At 41.3% G+C, this 17,556-nt stretch overlaps 1 protein-coding gene and 1 non-coding gene across 3 annotated transcripts in view; one reads left to right on the plus strand and one right to left on the minus strand.

Annotated features, from left to right (window-relative positions):
• Window positions 1-17,556, plus strand: part of trmt11 (tRNA methyltransferase 11 homolog) — a 95,579-nt gene that overhangs the window by 42,445 nt on the left and 35,578 nt on the right. For both annotated transcript variants that reach the window (XM_072555998.1, XM_072555999.1), the window contains exon 12: window positions 6,193-6,313. In XM_072555998.1, coding sequence (XP_072412099.1) covers window positions 6,193-6,313 — 121 coding nt within the window. The remainder of the gene's footprint in view (window positions 1-6,192; window positions 6,314-17,556) is intronic.
• trnak-cuu (transfer RNA lysine (anticodon CUU)) lies at window positions 1,378-1,450 on the minus strand. Its single transcript has one exon. It is a non-coding gene; the product is annotated as a tRNA-Lys (tRNA).

A 17,556-nucleotide genomic window follows, 5' to 3' on the forward strand; every position in this document is an offset into this window, starting at 1 on the left:
TCTCAATCTGTAATAGGACATGCGCTACGCAGTTAAAAGTTCTGCACAGGGCTCATCTGGCGAAGTTTTAAAAAAGGGGCATCTGTGGTGTGCCCCAAATGTAAAATAAGTGTAGGTACTCTGACCCATTGTTTCTGGACATGCCACAGACTCCGTGTTTATTGGAACGCTGTGGTGGGAGAGATAGGGAGGGCATTGAGGACTGAAGTCAAAGTAGACCCGATATCTCTCCTCTTAGGTCTACCGAATTTACCATCTTTAGACGGGCATGGGAAGAAACTATTTAATATTCTTGCATACTGTGCACGGAAGAATATTCTGATGAATTTGGTGTCTGAGAACCCGCTGGGCTTGCTGGGATGGTAGAAATTAATTATGGAGCACATTCCCTTGGACTTTTTTACAAACCTGGTGCACCATACAACAGACCATTTTTATAAGACATGGCAGCCCTACTTGAGTTATTTGGAAACAGATTTATCAGTTGTCTTAACTAGCGTGTTTGTTTAACCAGGATGGTTCGATTTGTCAAGCCCTGGGCCCTGGAGAGAGTCTGCTAAGTTAATACGGGTATATATACAATGTTCCCGTTCCTCTGTTTGGGAGCTTTGCGCCAAGCATAGCTGTTCTGTATTGTGTTTTTTTTTTTCGTTTTTATTTGCTCTTTTTTTTAGATGTTGCTTTGCACAGTGTTAGGGTTTGTTTTGTATTAGAGGGTAGGTTAATAGTTAGGAGACAGTAGTTGTATTGTTTTTGCATCTGTTTTCTTTTTATTATACTGATATTTGTTATTGATTGTATTTTTCAATAATTTTATATGTTTGTAAAGTTAAAAAAAATTTGCTAATAAATATATTTACAAAAAAACTTTCCCCGATTGCTAATTGGTTCTGTGATATCTATTCATTGTTCTGCTGCTCACACACCTTTTACAGAAATTGCTCTAGCTAGTGAAAAAGTAGGAAAACTTAAAGACTATAGAACTATACTTTTGAAAGTGCTATTTCTAAATTAGATTTTTTTTTAGATTAGATTACTTACAGTGTGGAAACAGGCCCTTCGGCCCAACAAGTCCACATCGACCCTCCAAAGAGCAACCCAACCAGACCCATTCTCCTACATTTACCCCTTCACCTAACACTATTGGCAATTTAGCATGGCCAATTCACCTAACCTGCTCATCTTTTGGATTGTGGGAGGAAACCAGAGCACCCAGAGGAAACCCATGCAGACACGAGGAGAATGTGTAAACTCCACACAGACAATTGCCTGAGGCAGGAATTGAACCTGGGTCTCTAGCACTTTGAGGTAGCAGTGCTAACCACTGTGCTACCGTGCCACCCATTGTCCGAGTGTTTTTTTTAACAGGTAGCATATCGCCCAACGTGGGGCTCGAACCCACGACCTTGAGATTAAGAGTCTCATGCTCTACCGACGGAGCTAGCCAGGTGCCATAAATGTGTTTATGTTCTGATTCATTAAGTATTTGAAATAATATTGGACTACGCATCCTCACCACTTTGTGTTTTACATTCTTGCCCATGTGTTAACCTGCTCCCGTGAATAAAACTTTCCATAGATGTTACCTGACCTGCTGAGTTTTTCCATCCTTGTTTTCTTATTTCAGTCTTCCAGCACCTGAAGGTATTTTGCTTTTATCGAGCATTTTGTGGATGTTTCATTCCTAGTATATCCTCTCACCCCACTTCTCAGTTAATAAATCAATGTTGCATTTTTGTTCAGAGGTTAATTTTCTTTCCCTATGAAATGCTCAAAACAGCACACTGCATTGTGCAGCACATAAAATACTGCAGTGTGACTGTTCTCTGCCACCTTTTTTTTGTGTTTGGTGTTTTTATGCATAAGTTTCAAGAAATCTTTGAGCCACTTTTTTTTCCTCCCACTGTTAGTGTGTCTCATGCAATTTCTGTGTCTATGCCTTGGATTTCTCTCAGCCTCCGTTCCCTTGAAGATGAATCCTGGTTTTTCGATTTATTTTCATAATTTTATATGCAAATATGATGTATTAATATTTACTTAAGCTAGGTATGTGGCTTTCCAGATTTGTCTTTTCTGTGCTGACTGGGCTTCAGGGAACAAGGAGAATAATTAAAGGCATAAAGTCATGGAGGTGTACAGCACCGAAACCGAGCCTATGGTCCAACTCGTCCATACTGACCAGATATGCTAACCTAATCTAGTCCCATTTGCCAGCACTTTTCCCATATCCCTCTAAACCCTTCCTGTTCATATAGCCTTCCAGATGCCTTTTAAGTGCTGTAATTATACCAGCTTCCACCATTTCCTCTAGCAGCTCATTCCATGCATGCACTACCCCCTGCATGAAAAGGTTGCCCCTTAAGTCCCTTTTATACCTTTCCCCTGTCACCCTAAACTTATGCCCTCTAGTTCTGGACTCCCCCACCCCAGGGAAAAGACCTTGTCTGTTTATCCTATCCATACCCCTCATGATTTTATAAACCTTGATAAGGTCACCTCTCAGACTCCAAAACTCCAGGGAAAATAGGCCCAACCTACTGAGCCTCTCCCAATAGCTCAAATCCTCTAACCCTGGCAACATGCTTGTAAGTCTTTTCTGAACCCTATCACAGCATCCTTCCAATAGAAAGGAGACCAGAATTGCACGCAATATTCCAAAAGTGGCCGAATCAATGTCCTGTACAGCTGCAACATGACCTCCCAAATCCTATACTCTCTGCTCTGACCAATAAAAGAAAGCATACCGAATGCCTTCTTCACTATCCTGTCTATCTGCGAATATGCTTTCAAGGAACTATGAACCTGTACTCCAAGCCTCTGACTAGAGAATCCCCTATCACAATCGATCGGTTGGAACCCGATGTACCCCTCATTGCATTAGAGCCTTTCTTGATACCAGAAACTTGGCTGTTCGTGCTACGTTCCCCTGAGAGTCCATCACCCCCTACATTTTCCAAAACAGCATACCTGTTTGAGATGGGGATAGCCACAGGGGACTCCTGCACGACCTGCCTACCTTTCCTGGAGTTAACCCATCTCTCTGTATCTGCTGCTTTTATCCCTTCCTATAACTGCCATCCATTACATTGACCTTTTCAGTTAGGTTCTGTAAAAATGTGTAAGTGTTAAATATTTCCAGCAGGGGATGCTACAAACCAAGCTAAATTGAGTTTTACAACTGCCATCATATAAATTTCTGAAAATATTTTCATAGATTATATTAGATCGACAGACCTTCCAACACTGTCTATGTGGACTGTTGCAGATTAGAAGGATTCAGTTTCATCTCTCCTGTGTTCTTGACAAAGGTCTAGAGTGAGAACATGCCCTCTGTGAAGTGTTAATGCTAAAGTCATAAACTAATTTATAAATATTATAAATTTGACTTCATTCCAGATGGTGCACAGAGGAGATTGTTATTTTTATGCCACAACCTGTTTTGTAGATTCAGAAGTCGTGTGCATTGTATGTCATAGCTGATCAACTCCTTCCATTGTGGCACAGAGAAATTTGTCTCATCAATGGTAGCATTGCATTAATTTTCTGTCTTGTTTACTGGGGATTGTGCTAGTCCAAATGGCATCTATCCTACATAGATGCATTTAGATTTTAAAGTCGCAGAGAATCTCATTTAGTCTTTTTATTTGTTCTGACTGTTCTGAACTGTTCTCTTTTATCAAGAATGGCAGATTATGTTAATTGACGAAATTCTCAATCGATATCCATATAGCTCTGTATCAGATTATGTGATGCACTTTATTGGGCGATTTTTAAACATTTCTTTTGCAGCAATCTTTTACTTTATGGCATGGACATGACAATGTAACGTAGTATCAGTGACTTGAGAGGTGGCACGGCAATTACTGATTTTCTGACTTTTTTTAGTATTCAAACAACCTTTTACAGATCCGTTCTTTACTCCAAAGATAGTTATCCAGTTGTTATAACATCAAATTGATGGTTATGTGCATGCTTGTGATATATTAAACATTTCCAATATTTTATTTTTAAATCCTTTCGGGTTCCAGGGAAAGGTTTTTGAGTTTCTGAAATGTTGCATCTTATTAATTTAGCTGACCATTGCATTCGATTCCTTTTGTGGCCTGAACTGATTTGATTCAACAACTTTAACCACATAACTATCACAGCTTTGACATTTTATGATTATGGTGGTGACAAAATTTGATCCCTGTTCCTGTTTAATTCCACGAACATTATATGTAGAAGCTCTAAAAGATAAATTTCACATTTCACTACCACTTGGTTGCAATGGATTGAATCCCACTGCAGCCCACAGTCATACCCAAGCGGTTGAAAGGAAATACTAAAGTAAAACAAATTTGACAGTACCTTCCCACAACGAAAGCAAACTGAGAAAGAGTTTTCTTTGGTCATTCCAGCTTACTGTTTGACCAAAAATGGAGAAAAAAATCTTCAAAGGAACACCAAATTCAAAACAGTTGGAGGATAGTGATCCGTGTAAAATTTGTGAGAAGATTTGGAATATCCTGAACTAGAAAACATTGTATTATTTATTATGTCTTTTAATATTAACAAATTCCCCATGGCCTAATTAGATTTTATGTATTTATCCAGAAAAATTGAATTTTTCCTTGAAACACCGCTCCAATAGCCCATGTAGGATATCCCTTCTGTATACTGTAGTTTTCTTTCGTGGTTGTGGTTTCACAGGCACCAAGCACTCTCGTTCAAGTGACCATTCTTCAAATGTAGATGTTGGCTGATAATTAGATGCACTTGAGATTTCAGCAGGCCTGATTGTGTTTGCACCAGATGTCAGCTTTCCAGCAGTAGTCATAAGATTGTGATCAGGTACGGAGAAATGCAAATATTTCTCCCAACCTAGCCATAAGACTGAGAGACAGATCATGACATGGGCACTCAGTGGTTAGCACTGCTGCCTCACAGTGCCAGGGACCTGGGTTCGATTCCAGCTTCGGGTGACTGTCTGTGTTGAATTTGCATATTCTCCTCATGTCTGTGTGGGTTTCCTACAAGTGCTCCAGTTTTCTCGCACAATCCAAAGATTGTGCAGTTTAAGTGAATTGGCCATGCTAAATTGCCCATAGTGTTCAGGGTTGTGTAAGTTAGATGCACAAGTCAGGAGAAATGTAGAATAACAGGTTGGTAGAATGGGTTTGGGGTGGTTACTCTTTGGAGGGTTGGTGTGGACTTGTTGGGCTGAAGGGCTGGTTCCACACTCTTGGAATTCTATTTTTACATTATTTTGTAAATGTTTTCAGAAAAGTATTAAAATGAATAGTCATGTAATGAAGAGAGTTTATGATCTGCCCTCAATCCTTTTATTATTCCACCCTCATGGCATCAATGTTTCTGATAGATGATGGATTAGAATTATAAAGATAATTTATCATAAAAGTTGAGAGGTGTCAGCTGTAACAAGTTACATGAAGTAAATTCGCCATCCTCCAAAAAGTGTCTAATATTAACTATATTTTTCTTTGTTCACTCAATTTGCTTCATATTCATTGTATTGCAGTTTTTGCTGTTTGCAGACACCATACATGTAGTAATAGGAATAAATGTAGAATTTTAAAATCTCCTTTCTCTTCTGTACCTCTGAGTAAGCAGTTTAACTGTATACGTGTCAGCATCCAATTCTGGACACTGCACTTTTTGGAAAGATATGAAGCCATTGGAGAGAGTGTGACGGAGATTTACAAGAATGGTTACAGGAATAGGCAAATTCAGTTAAGAAGATGCATTGTAGAGGTGAGACTATTCTGTTTGGAGAAGGGAGTGCTGAGAGCAAATTTGATTGAAGTAATCAAAATTTTGAGAGGACTGGACAGAGTAACTCGGGAGAAAATGTTCTCTGTCTTTAAAGTATTTAGTGAAAGAAGCAAATGTGATACTTGAAAAAAAATTCTCAAGTCGTGAATGGTTAGGGTCTGGAATGGCCTGTCTTACTGTGTGGTGGAAGCAAGTTCAACCAAGGCATCCACAAAAGGATGGCTGGTTGAAAAGCAGCAATGTGCATTGTTATTGGGAGAAGGCAGGAGATTGGCACGAGGTAAAATGCTCTGTTGGAGAGCTGATATAGAGCCGATGGGCTGAATAATGGTCTGTCCTGTAACAATTGTGATTTAGCAAGCAGCTATCCCTTCCAGTATGATTTCATTAATTTGTCTCTTTTTTTCCTTCTCCCAGCTACTCTGAAGATGTTATCCCCCAACATCCTTGCCTGAAACTTATTAGTAACTGTGAACAGTCTCTCACAACTCATACCTCGCGGCAGTTGATTACAATGGAAAAAGTGAAGGAATTTGAGGTATGAAAGCAGTATATCTGTTTGTTTTTCACTATTCAATTTTTAACAGGAAGGTGGTTGGTCACTTATATGGGGTGTTGCATTTTAATGGGGGAGGGAAGAGCTTAAAGGTATGCTATATGGGTGACTTTATCTGTATTAATCAGGTACTATAGGGAGAATTCTAAAATTATTTCTTTATTTACATTTCATTGTCTGTAGTGAGAATAAAATGGATACAAATTATTTGTCTTGCATATTAACTGCCATTCTGGAGACTCAGGTCAAAGAGCAATAAATCTCAGGAAGGCTTGAGATCAGAGAAATGTTCCTTTCCAACAGAGGATCTCTGTGTGGATTGTCCTTTAGACTGAAGTGTTTCATTGTCCCCTCAGTTGGACACAAAATTGCACAGCGATGGTAAACTGGTGGGAAATGGCATGGAAAACAATTAGTTCTGGATCACTAATGTCAGATGTTCCAAAAAATGTTAAAAATACATAGGTGGTCAAGTCAGAATTTGACAGCTGTATACAGATAATTGGCCTACCTTGTCAACTTTCCAGCATTTTCAGGCATTTAATTTTTATTCAGATAGTCTGGAATTTTGTTTGACTTCATTTTAAGTGTAAGCAGAGAGAAGCTTTGCAGGACCTCTCCATGGGGTACTACAAGTGTGACTGGCACTAATGATATAGCAGGATGAATATGGCATACAGAATCAATGATGTGTTGGGTGAAATAGGCTTTTCTTTATCAATGAACTTAATTTTGCTGCTTAGTGTGCTTACCTTGACAATGGGTCAAATTCTGGGTTTGCACCTCAGAAGAGTAAGTGGCAAGCATTTGATTTTCCTATTGCAGAACAATCTAGAACTGAGAGGCCCATCTAGTTTGGGACAGTGATAGGATGCCTCCCGAAGGTGGATGTGTGTGCATTGCCTGGCATTTAATAAGTATAGAAGTGATATCACAGAGGTGCCTTGAATAGGAGGGAACTGACTAATATTGAAGCAAGGAGGTCTGTCTCCATTAGATGGCTAAAGAGCATTTCCTTCTGCTTGGGGTTAGAGCCCCTTTATGAGCAGGTGGGTCTGTACCCATTGGAGTTTAGAAGAATGAGAGGTGATCTTAATGAAATCTCTGTGTTTTCAGAGAGTAAATTCTCAGAGGATGGTTCCTCTTTAGGAGGAGACTCAAACAAGGGGACACTGTATAAATACAAGAGGTCTCTTTTTTTAAAACCAAGATAAGGAGAAGTAGTTTTCTCTCAGAGGGTTGTGATTCATGGAATTCGGTTCCTCAGAAAGCCAAGGATGCTGTATCATTAAAGTTATTCAGGGTTAAGTTGGGTAGATGTTTGATAGACGTGGGAATCGTGGGGCATGAGGGACAGATAGAAAAGTGCAGTTAAGACCACAATCTGATTAGTCATGATCTTATGAACTGGTGTAGCTTGTTGAAGGACCACATGGCCTAACCCTCTTCATAAATCCCACATTGCTCTGCAGTATTGCAGACAAATAAATGTCAAGACTGAAATGAGCAGTGGCTCAGACATCTCATTGCAAATCGAAGTGCAGTCTATTACAAGGCTCCTAACATAGCATGGGCCTCCTATGATCCTGGGAAAGATGCAGCCTTAGAGGAATTGTTTCCCTTCTGTCTTCACGGAGCAGGTTGATGGTTCCCATGAGAACCCGCCCTTGGAAAAGATAGAATAGAAATCAGGAGCCATGCAGCTGAATGGGGTTCCCTCTGCTTTCCCAGCCCAACATGTCCCTGTCTCCAAAATAGCTTTCATAGGGCCAAGTTAAAAATCACAGGTTATAGTCCAACAGGTTTATTTGGAAGCACTAGCTCTTGGAGCACTGCTCCTTCATCAGGTGGTTGTGAAATATAAGGCCATAAGACACAGAATTTATAACAAAAAATTATAGTGTCATGCAACTGAAACAATATATTGAACAAACCTGAATTGTTAAGTCTTTCATCTTTTAGAATGGAGTGCAGGTTTTGGTTCATTAATATGTAAATCTTAGAACTTCTTTCAAGTTATTGTTGAGATAACTTAAGGTTTTATAACTAAAGGTGACATCTCAGCTCAGACAATGCATTAAAGGTGTGAGGTTAGAGTCTGTCTATATTCCAATCTGGAGTCAGACTGTTTTTATTTCCAAAGTGGAATTTACAAAATATTACATGAAGCGACACTACAGATTTCTTATAGAAACTGAGCACCCACTGACTAGTTGAACCAGGAACGTTCCTCGTCACAATGGACGTTTCAACACTCTACAGTAGCATCCCCACAATGACGGCATCGCTGCAACAGCCTCAGTACTCAATACCAAGAATTGCCAATCTCCGAGCACCATCCAGAACTCATCTGCTTCGTCCTCGACCACAACGTTTTCACCTTTGACAACCAGTTCTTCATCCAGACGCATGGAACAGCCATGGGGACCAAATTTGCACCCCAATATGCCAACGTTTTCATGCACAAGTTTGAACAAGACTTATTTGCTGCACAGGATCTCTAACCAACTCCATACACTAGATATAATGATAACATTTTCTTCCTCTGGACTCATGGCGAGGAGTCACTGAAAAACTACACAGTGATATCAACGAGTTTCATCCCACATCAGACTTGCCATGGACTACTCTTTAGTATCTGTCTCATTCTTGGACATGTGCATCTCCATCAAGGATGGGCACCTCAGTATCTCACTCTACTGCAAATCCACAGATGTTACACAATGTTACACTTCATTAGCTTCCACCCAAAACATATTAAAACAGCCATCCTCTACGGACAAGCCCTGTGTAAATGAGGAGAACATGCTGGACACCTGAAGGTGCTCAATGATACCCTCCTAAGAAAAGGGTACAATGCTCAACTCATTGATTGCCAGTTCCAACATACCACAGCAAGAAACTATAATGACCTCCTCAGGAGACAGACATGAGTTGCAACCGAAAGGGTACTCTTCAATCCCTTAAAATTACCTAGGAGAATTCGGAGAAGAGGAGAATATAGGGCATTTTGATGTCCAAAGGAACCCTAATATGAGGGAAGAATGAGTTGTCATATGGTCACTTCTAAGTTAATTGTACCAAGGAAAGTTTTATGCTTATGCTCTGTTTGATCTCTGAGGAGTCATGGCACTGGTTGATGTTAAACCAGTGAGGCAGCTTTATTGATGTATTGTCTTCTACAAGCATCACTTGGGAACATCCTCACCGTGATGCTGTACTCTGTGTTATTCTGCCTTCAAATCCGTTAGGCTTTCTTCCTTCTTCCAGGATCTCTGTATCTAGAACGAGGTGTGTGGACCCTAGCAAGCCATAACTCTGCAGAATACAAGATCTTGCATTATTTGCATTTAGTTAGAAAGAATATGGACTTATAGCAAGCTATTAAAATTGAAGAGACTACAAATTGGAGCTTGCGATGGTATTTGTGTCATGTGTTTACTCATTATAGAAGAATTGGGGAATTCTTGCAGCTTAGCACATATTAGGGAGGTGGCCAAAAATCCATTGAAGAGCCAATGGGACACTGTAAAAATTGCAATTGTTATGAGACTGACAGCTGAAAATGGTGGGTTGTCTTATGAAGACTGGCTGGGCTTGTTTTCAGTAGTCTAGAAACTGAGTGATTTGATTGAAATGTATATGATCCTTAAAGATTTTGTCAAGTTGGACGTGACAAGGGTGTTTCTACTTGTGGGTGAGTCCAGTACTAGGAGGCACTTTTAAACTTAGGGGTCACCCTTTCAGGGCAGAGATGGACAAATTGTTTTCTGAGGGTTGTGAGACTTTGGAAATCTCTGTCTCAAGGTGGTGGTTGTGGTGGGATCATTGAATAACTTTAAGGTGCAGAAAAAGTCTTGTTAGGTGAGGAAAACAAGGGTCATCAGGGGTAGATAGGAATATGGAATTTGAAATACAGATAAATCAGCCATGATCTTACGGAATGATGAAACATACTCAAGGGGCCAACTGTTCTACCTTTGTTCCTGATTTGTATGGTTATATGCAATTGTTAGGACGGAATGTTAAAAGAATTTTGTGGGGTTAAAATGTTGCTATCAGCACAATTGTAGCTTTCATTGCTGCAAATTGTGTCAGTGGAGCAGAACCATTAACTGCCTTGACATTCCACAACAGCTAATATGCAAAATTATGAAAGCAGACTAGACCCAAAGGGACAATTGGGAATTCTGACCAGCAGGTTCAAATCAAAAAAACCTGTACATTAAAAGGGAAGTGCCTGCATATGGGAATAAATGTTTGTTTTGGCCCAAACCAACAAGAAAAATGAATTTCAGATACTTAATAACATTGGCCAAGGGAGTGTGCGAAGCACTAGGCAAGTGAAGGAAAACTCAACAGAGTCCTAACTCTGGGCTGGCATGGTGGCTCAACAGTTAGCACTGCTGCCTCACAGCTCCAGGGGCCTGGGTTCGATTCCTGCCTTGGTCTGTGTGGAGTTTGCACATTCTCCCCGTGTTTGCATGGATTTCCTCTCACTATCCAAAGATGTGCACTACAGGTGCATTGGCCATGCTAAATTGCCCATAATGTTAGGTGCATTAGTTAGAGGTAAAGTATAGGGTAGGGGAATGGGTCTGGGTGGGTTATTCTTCGGAGGGTCGGTGTGGACCTGTTGAGCCAAATCTAATCTAATCTAATCACCTCAGCTTCTGTGGGCAAGTGAAGGAGGTTTTATAACACCGGAACCCCTGTTTGTTTAATGGGTAAATGGTGATTTCTTTATATTAAATTGGTGTGAGAAGGACTGTACAATTTGACTTCTGGGACAGGTTCCTCTGACAACAGCAGGACAGCATTTCAAAGAGCAGGAGCTAAGGAGATTGTGCAGGACCTGAGAACAACAAATTATATTAAAGATGGTATTTACCAACCTCCAAGCTGCATGCCAATCTTTCTTGTAAATATACCACCGTTCCGTCACTATCACTGAGTCAAAATTCTGGAACTTGCTTCAGAACAGCACTGTGGATCTCCCTACAGGGCTGCAGAGGTTCAAGAAAACAGCCCTCCACCACCACCAGGGCAGTTAGCGGTAGGTGATAAATGCTGGCCTCATTTACATCCATGAACAAATAAAACATAATATAACAAACATCTTAAATGCTTCACATGGCCTAACAGGAGATAAGACCAGATGACCAAAAGCTTGGTGAAAGTGGCAGATTTTGAGGAGTTTCTTAAAGATGGAAACGAGGTAGGAAGGCTGAGAGGTATAGGTAGGGAATTCCAGACCTCTGGTCCTCGGCAACTAATGGCATCACCACCACTGGTGAAACATTAAAATCAGGGATGTTCAAGAGGCCATAGATGAGCGTAAGTCTTGTGATGCTGGAGGTGATTACTGTGATCGGGAGGTGTGAGGTCATGGATGGATATAAAATTGAGCATGAAAGTTTTAAAATAAAGGTGTTGCTTATCTAGAAGCCAATATCAGCTAGTGAGTACAGGGCTATTGGGTAAAAGAGTATTGAGTTAGGATATGGGTAGCAGATGTTTTGATGACCTCTGCTTTGCAGGAGATAGAATGTGGGAGATCAGCCAGGAGTTCATTGGAACAGTTAAGTCCAGAGATAACAAAGACACAAATGGAAGTTTGAGCAGAAGCTTGGAGCTAAAGTCAGGCGACATTACGGAGATGGAAATAGGTGGTCTTCATGATGGTGTGAATATTTGGGTATCACTCAACTCAGCATCAGATATAATACCAAGATTGCAAAGAGTCCAATTTGATCTTGGGTTGTGGCTAGATAGGGAATGGAATCTGTAATGTGGCAATGCTGTTACCAAAACAATAAAAAAAGGCTTAATTCATCCCAATAATTGGTTGGAGTAAGCTTCTGCCTATTCAGTACTGGATGTTGGATACGCAGTCTGACAATTTAGCAACTGTGAAGGAATAGCGAGAAATGATAGTGAGATAGAGTTGGGTGTTGACAGTGTTCATGTGTTAACTAACATGGTGTTTCCAAATGATGTCACCAAGGTACAACATAGAGATAAGTAAAAGTGGGCAAGAATAGATTATTGGAGTGACACTGGAAGTATCTTGGTGTGGAAGCAAGAAGAGAAGCTGTCCCAAGAGATACTCTAGTTATGATTATATAAGAATGGAATCAGGTGAGAGCAGTCTCACCCAGCTGATTGTACCAGCCTCCACCACTTCTTCTGGCAGCTTGTTTCATAACATACCACCCTCTGTGTGAAAAAGTTACCCCTCGGGTCCTTTTTAAATCTTTTCCTCCTTACCTGAAACCTATATCCTCTGGTTTTGGACTTCCCCAACTCCAGGAAATAAGAGGTGATATCATTAAAACTTAAAATATTATTAAAGAAATTAAGAGTGTAGATTGATAAAGGATGTGGGGTCTCCCTTGGCTGTGGAGTCTAGAGTCAGAGGCACAGCCTCGGCCAAGGGTTAAGTCATCCGGACTAACATGTGAAAGTGATACTTCAAGCAGGAGTGGTGAATCTCTGTAGTCCTCTAGCCCAGATGCCTGTAGAAAATCACTGAATATGTGCAAGTTAGAGATTGATAGATTTCTAGGTACAATTGACATCAAGGGTTATAGGGATAGCACAGAAAAGTGACATTGGATTAACTCTAGAGCTAGAAATCAGTTGGGGGTTGGCTAGTCCATATTCAAAAACTCAGCTGCTAACCTAAGTGAGTATGCCACTACCATTACAGACTTCATGAGTATGTGTGTTGAACACCAATAACCAAAGACGTTAATTCGAATGTTCCCAACCGGAAACCATGGATGAACTGGGAGATCCACTCCCTACCAAAGTCCAGGACTGAGGCATTCAAGTTGGTCAACCTTGACCTATACAGGAAATCCAGGTACAACCTTTGTAAGTCTGTCAGAGATGCTAAGAGGCAAGATGAAACTAAGCTTGAGACCCAGACCAACCACAGGGATATCCATCGTTTGTGCCAAGGCTTACACGACATAAAAGGGCTACAAAGTGAACTTGAACAGAATCGCAGGCAATAATATATCCATACACACTGAAGTCAGTGCATTCTACACTCGCCTTGAACTGAAGGTCAGTGAAACGATGTCACTTATCTCAACAACCTCGGGCTGTACACACAGTCACTGCCGCAGACATTAGATCGGCCTTTTTGAAAGTGAACCCATGGAAAGCGACTAGCCCAGATAGACTCTCTGGGCATGCACTCAGATCCTGTGTGGACCAGCTGGTGAGTGTATTCACTGACATCTTTAACCTCCCCTTACTAAGATCTGAAGTCCTCACCTGCTTCAAGACACTCATCCCTGGAACATCTGGATAACAAAGATACCTAATTGGGCTCGTACCTTTTGACTACAGCTCTGCCTTCAATACTAGGGCAGCACAGTGGCTCAGTGGTTAGCATGCTGCCTCACAGCGCCAGGGTTCGATTCAAGCCTTGGGCAACTGTCTGTGTGGAGTTTTCACATTCTCCCTGTGTCTATGTGGATTTTCTCCGGGTGCTCCAGTTTCCTCCCACAGTCCAAAGATGTGCAGGTCAAGTGAATTGGCCTTGCTAAATTGTCCATTGTATTAGGTCTTAAAAATGTTTTGCTGGAAAAGTGCAGCAGGTCAGGCAGCATCAAAGGAACAGGAGAATTGACGTTTCAGGCATTCCTGAAGAAGGGCTCATGCCCGAAATGTCGATTCTCCTGTTCCTTTGATGCTGCCTGACCTGCTGCACTTTCCCAGCAAAGCATTTTTAAGCTCTGATCTGCAGTCCTCACTTCCTCCATTGTATTAGGTGCTTTAGTCAGAGGGATGTGGGTTTGGTTGGGTTACTCTTTGGAGGGTTGGTGTGGACTTGTTGGGCTGAAGAGCCTGTTTCCACACTGTAGGGAAGCTAATCTAGTCTAAATCATAATTCCAAACAAACCCATTTCCAAACTCTGAGACCAAGGTCTCACCTTATCTCCCCCCCTCTGTAACTGGATCCTCAACTTCCTGACATACAGACTGCAATCAGTAAGAATACATGACGGCACTTCCTCCATCGTAATCCTCAACCCCGGTTCCCCACAAGGCTGCATACTCAGCCCCCTATTATACTCCTTACACGCTCACAACAGTGTGGCCAAATTCCACCCCAACTCCATTTATAAATTTGTTGACGACCTCACCATTGTAGGACTGATCTCAAAAAACGATGAGGCAGAATACAGGAAAGCGATTGGGTGCTTGGTGGCATGGTGTAAAGACAGCAGTCTCTCCAGCAAGGTCTGCAAAATGAAGGAGCTGGTCATTGACATTAGGAAGTGGAGTGGAGGGCACACCCCTGTCTGCATCATTGGTGCTGAGGTGGAGATGAACATCAAGTTCCTGGGAGTGATGACAACAACAATATGTCCTGGTCCACGCTATCAATGCAGCAGGTCTCTATTTCCTGAGGAGGCTAGGGAAATTCAGCATGTCCACAAGGGCTCTTACTGATTTTTATAGATGCACCATAGAAAGCATCCTATTTGGATGCATCACAGCATGGTATGGCAACTGCTATTCCCAAGATTGCAAGAAACTACAGAGTCATACAAGAAACTACAGGCAGCATCAAAGGAACAGGAGAATCGACGTTTCAGGCATTCCTGAAGAAGGGCTTATGCCCGAAATGTCAATTCTCCTGTTCCTTTGATGCTGCCTGACCTACTGCACTTTTCCAGCAACACATTCTTAAGCTCTGATCTGCAGTCCTCACTTCCTCCATTGTAACCAGCCTTCCATCTATTGACTCCACCTGTACTTCCCATTGCCTCAGGAAAGCAGCCGACACAATCAAAGACACCTCCACCCTCTGCTACAAAAGTTTGAATACCCGTATGAACAGCTTCTTCCTCACTCTTAACAGACTTTTGAATGGACCTTCCAAATGTTAATGTTGATCTCTTTCTCTGGCCTTCTGTGCAGCTCTAACACTACTCTGCACGCTGTTCTGCTACCTTGAAGCACTTTGTTTGGTGTGATCTGCCTGCATGGCATGCCAAACAACACTTTTCATTGTATCTTGGTACATATGATAACAATAAATCATATTAAACTCAAAACAATTTGCACAAAGAGCAAATGCAAGGGGAGAAAAATAGTTTTCACACAAGGTATGAAATGTGCTACCTGGAAATGTGGTGGAGGCAGATTCAACTGAAACATTCAAGAGCTTGGTGGATGATTGTCTGTATAGAAATAATGTTATGAAGGAAAAATCAGGTAGTTGGTAGTAGGTAATGATGCTCATTTGAAGAGCCAGTGCAGACATGATGGGCCGAATGTCCTCCTACACTGAAGCACTTTCTTTAGATTCCCTACAATATGGGAACAGGCCCTTTGGCCCAACAAGTCTACACCGACCCTCCGAAGAGTAACCCATCCAGACCCATTCCTCTACCTTATATTTACCCCTGACTAATGCACCTAACCCTATGAGCAATTTAGCAGGGCCAATTCACCTAAAGTACCCATCTTTGGATTGTGGGAGGAAACCGGAGCACCCGGAGGAAACCCACGCAGACACTGGGAGAATGTGCAAAGTCCACTCCGGAAATCGAACCCGGGTCCCTGGAGCCGTGAGGCAGCAGTACTAACCACTGAGCCACAGTGCCAGTGCAATTGTATGATTGACCGTTATCTAGAATGGCAAAACAGGCTTGAGAGGCTGAATGGTGTATTCCTGTCCCTATACTCAGTGAGCAGAAATTAGTATCAGATAGCCATTGTGAGAGAAATCACTTTATTGTTCAGGACGTGGAAAGTGGAGGTGACAGTCTAGTTGAGCAAATCAGTCATTGTAGAAATATGATAAATAGAGGGCAAAGGCTAAATAGTTTGGATCTTGAACATGTAGTTGTGTGTGAATTGTGGATAATTTTTCCCAAGAACAGATACAAAAGGAGCTGGGGTTGGTGTGTTAAAGGGGATTGTATGTGGAGTGTAATACAAGAAATTGATCTGAAATGTTCCTAACTATGATGGATTAGCAAGACCAAGAGGTCAAGGGCATGACTATTAGTATATAGATTGGGGAGTTTACATGGAGGGAAAGATTTAAGAAGCATTACAGCAAAGTGAATTCAGAAGGAAGCGAATGATTAATTGAAATGTATATTAAAATGACCAATATTGAGAATCACTCAGGGCAGTGAGGGAGGAAAGCAATGAGGTTATCTCAGTGTTAAAAAGATCAAAGGGTAAGTAGATTAGTGGGGATCAGATATAAAGCAGCAACCAAATTTCACCTGTAAATAAATTCAGAGGTCATAAGTTATCTTGGCAAGGTTCCACAAAAATTAGATTCTGTAAAATCTTGATGGTAAATGCCAGCTTATTGTCTATGACCTTCACTAAAACCAGAAGTGAGGGATCTTCACTGATGATTACACACTTTTCAGTTCATTTGTAACTCCTCATACTGAAGCAATCCCTGACAATTCTATGGTAAGTAATTCACTTTCTGAAAACCCACAGCTCCTCAACTATTTGCAAGGAACAAGTCAAGAATGTGGCGGAATGTTTGTACTTGGCTGGATAAGTATAGCTCCAAGAACACCGCAGGAATTTGACTCCTTTCTGGATAAAGCACCTCCCTTGATTGCCATCCAGTTCACCATATTAAGCATTCACTCCCTTCGTCACTGATGCACAGTGGCACAAAATACATGGTGGTCTACAGTAACTCACCAAGGCACCTTTTACAGCCAATACCTGTATCATCGAGATGGCTGAGGGTAGCAGATGTATGGGACCAATAGCACCCTTGAAGTTCCCTTTCAAGCCTTGCACTACCCAGACCTGGAATGACATCACTATTCCTGTTGCTGGGTCAAAGTCTTCCTTTCTGCCAGCACTTAAGGTTTAACTGTATGAGATGTATGGCAGCAGTTCGAAATATGGCTTACCAACACAAAGGCAAATATGGATGAGCAACATATTTTGGCCAATTTAGCAACACATGGGGTAATAACAAAAAAAAAAGTAGATGGGAGATCAATTTGTAGATCATAGTAGCAAGTGATATTCCAATGCTGAATGAGGGTTGGTGTTTGAGGTTCATGGTCATCTGAAGGATAAAAAGGTGATAGCAAGGTTGAAGAACACCAGAAAATCCAGAAGCAGCAAAGTTTTTTTTTCTTTAAGTTCTGTGATTTAACTTTTGATGTGGACCAGAGTTTGTTGGGTGTTGCTGAATTAGTAATCCA

The sequence above is a fragment of the Chiloscyllium punctatum genome, chromosome 3, assembly GCF_047496795.1.
Source record: "Chiloscyllium punctatum isolate Juve2018m chromosome 3, sChiPun1.3, whole genome shotgun sequence".
NCBI classification, from domain to species: Eukaryota; Metazoa; Chordata; class Chondrichthyes; order Orectolobiformes; family Hemiscylliidae; genus Chiloscyllium; species Chiloscyllium punctatum.